This window comes from Penaeus monodon, chromosome 32 (assembly GCF_015228065.2).
Source record: "Penaeus monodon isolate SGIC_2016 chromosome 32, NSTDA_Pmon_1, whole genome shotgun sequence".
Lineage (NCBI taxonomy): Eukaryota > Metazoa > Arthropoda > Malacostraca > Decapoda > Penaeidae > Penaeus > Penaeus monodon.
The window spans coordinates 32,171,406-32,171,905 of NC_051417.1; the positions used below are offsets into that span (position 1 = coordinate 32,171,406).

General features: G+C 41.4%; 1 protein-coding gene across 1 annotated transcript in view; it reads right to left on the reverse strand.

The window, feature by feature from the left end:
- Positions 1-369, reverse strand: part of LOC119593819 — a gene marked incomplete in the record, with an annotated part of 10,957 nt that extends 10,588 nt beyond the window's left edge. Inside the window, 1 exon segment of the mRNA XM_037942849.1 lies at positions 243-369. Within this exon segment, the coding sequence (XP_037798777.1) occupies positions 243-289 (47 nt within the window).
- Between the last annotated feature and the right edge of the window lie 131 nt (positions 370-500).

Genomic DNA, 500 nt, shown 5'->3' on the forward strand with positions numbered 1-500 from the left:
GGTATAAACAGTAGCCATCGACGACGGTAACCTATAAATCATAATACCAAACAAACATAATAAAAACCAGTAATAAACAAGAAACAAACTATATAAGTCATAAGCTCGTTTCCTGCCCAATACAACAACAACAGCAAAGGCAAAAACACCTCACACAGATACAGCATTCCACAACCTCAAAATACGGACCTTAAATGAAGCCGAACAAGATTCCAAAATGCCCGCGAGGTCTAACAACTCACACGTAACTGGAAATGAAGGATGGCTTCTGGAAGTCACATCGGCGCATGAAATCAGTCCAGTCAGAGAGTCATTTCCATTTTGGACGTATCCCTCGGGGAAATGGGAGAGCGGAGCGAAGGGCAGCTGCCTGCTTTTGAGTTTCTTTATTCAATTTTCTCCTTTTTCTTGTTTCGGCTTTATCGATCATTTTTGGTGGGAGATTAGAGAGTAATGCTGTAATGCGTCTAAATATGTGTGGGTGGGTGCATATATTGTAG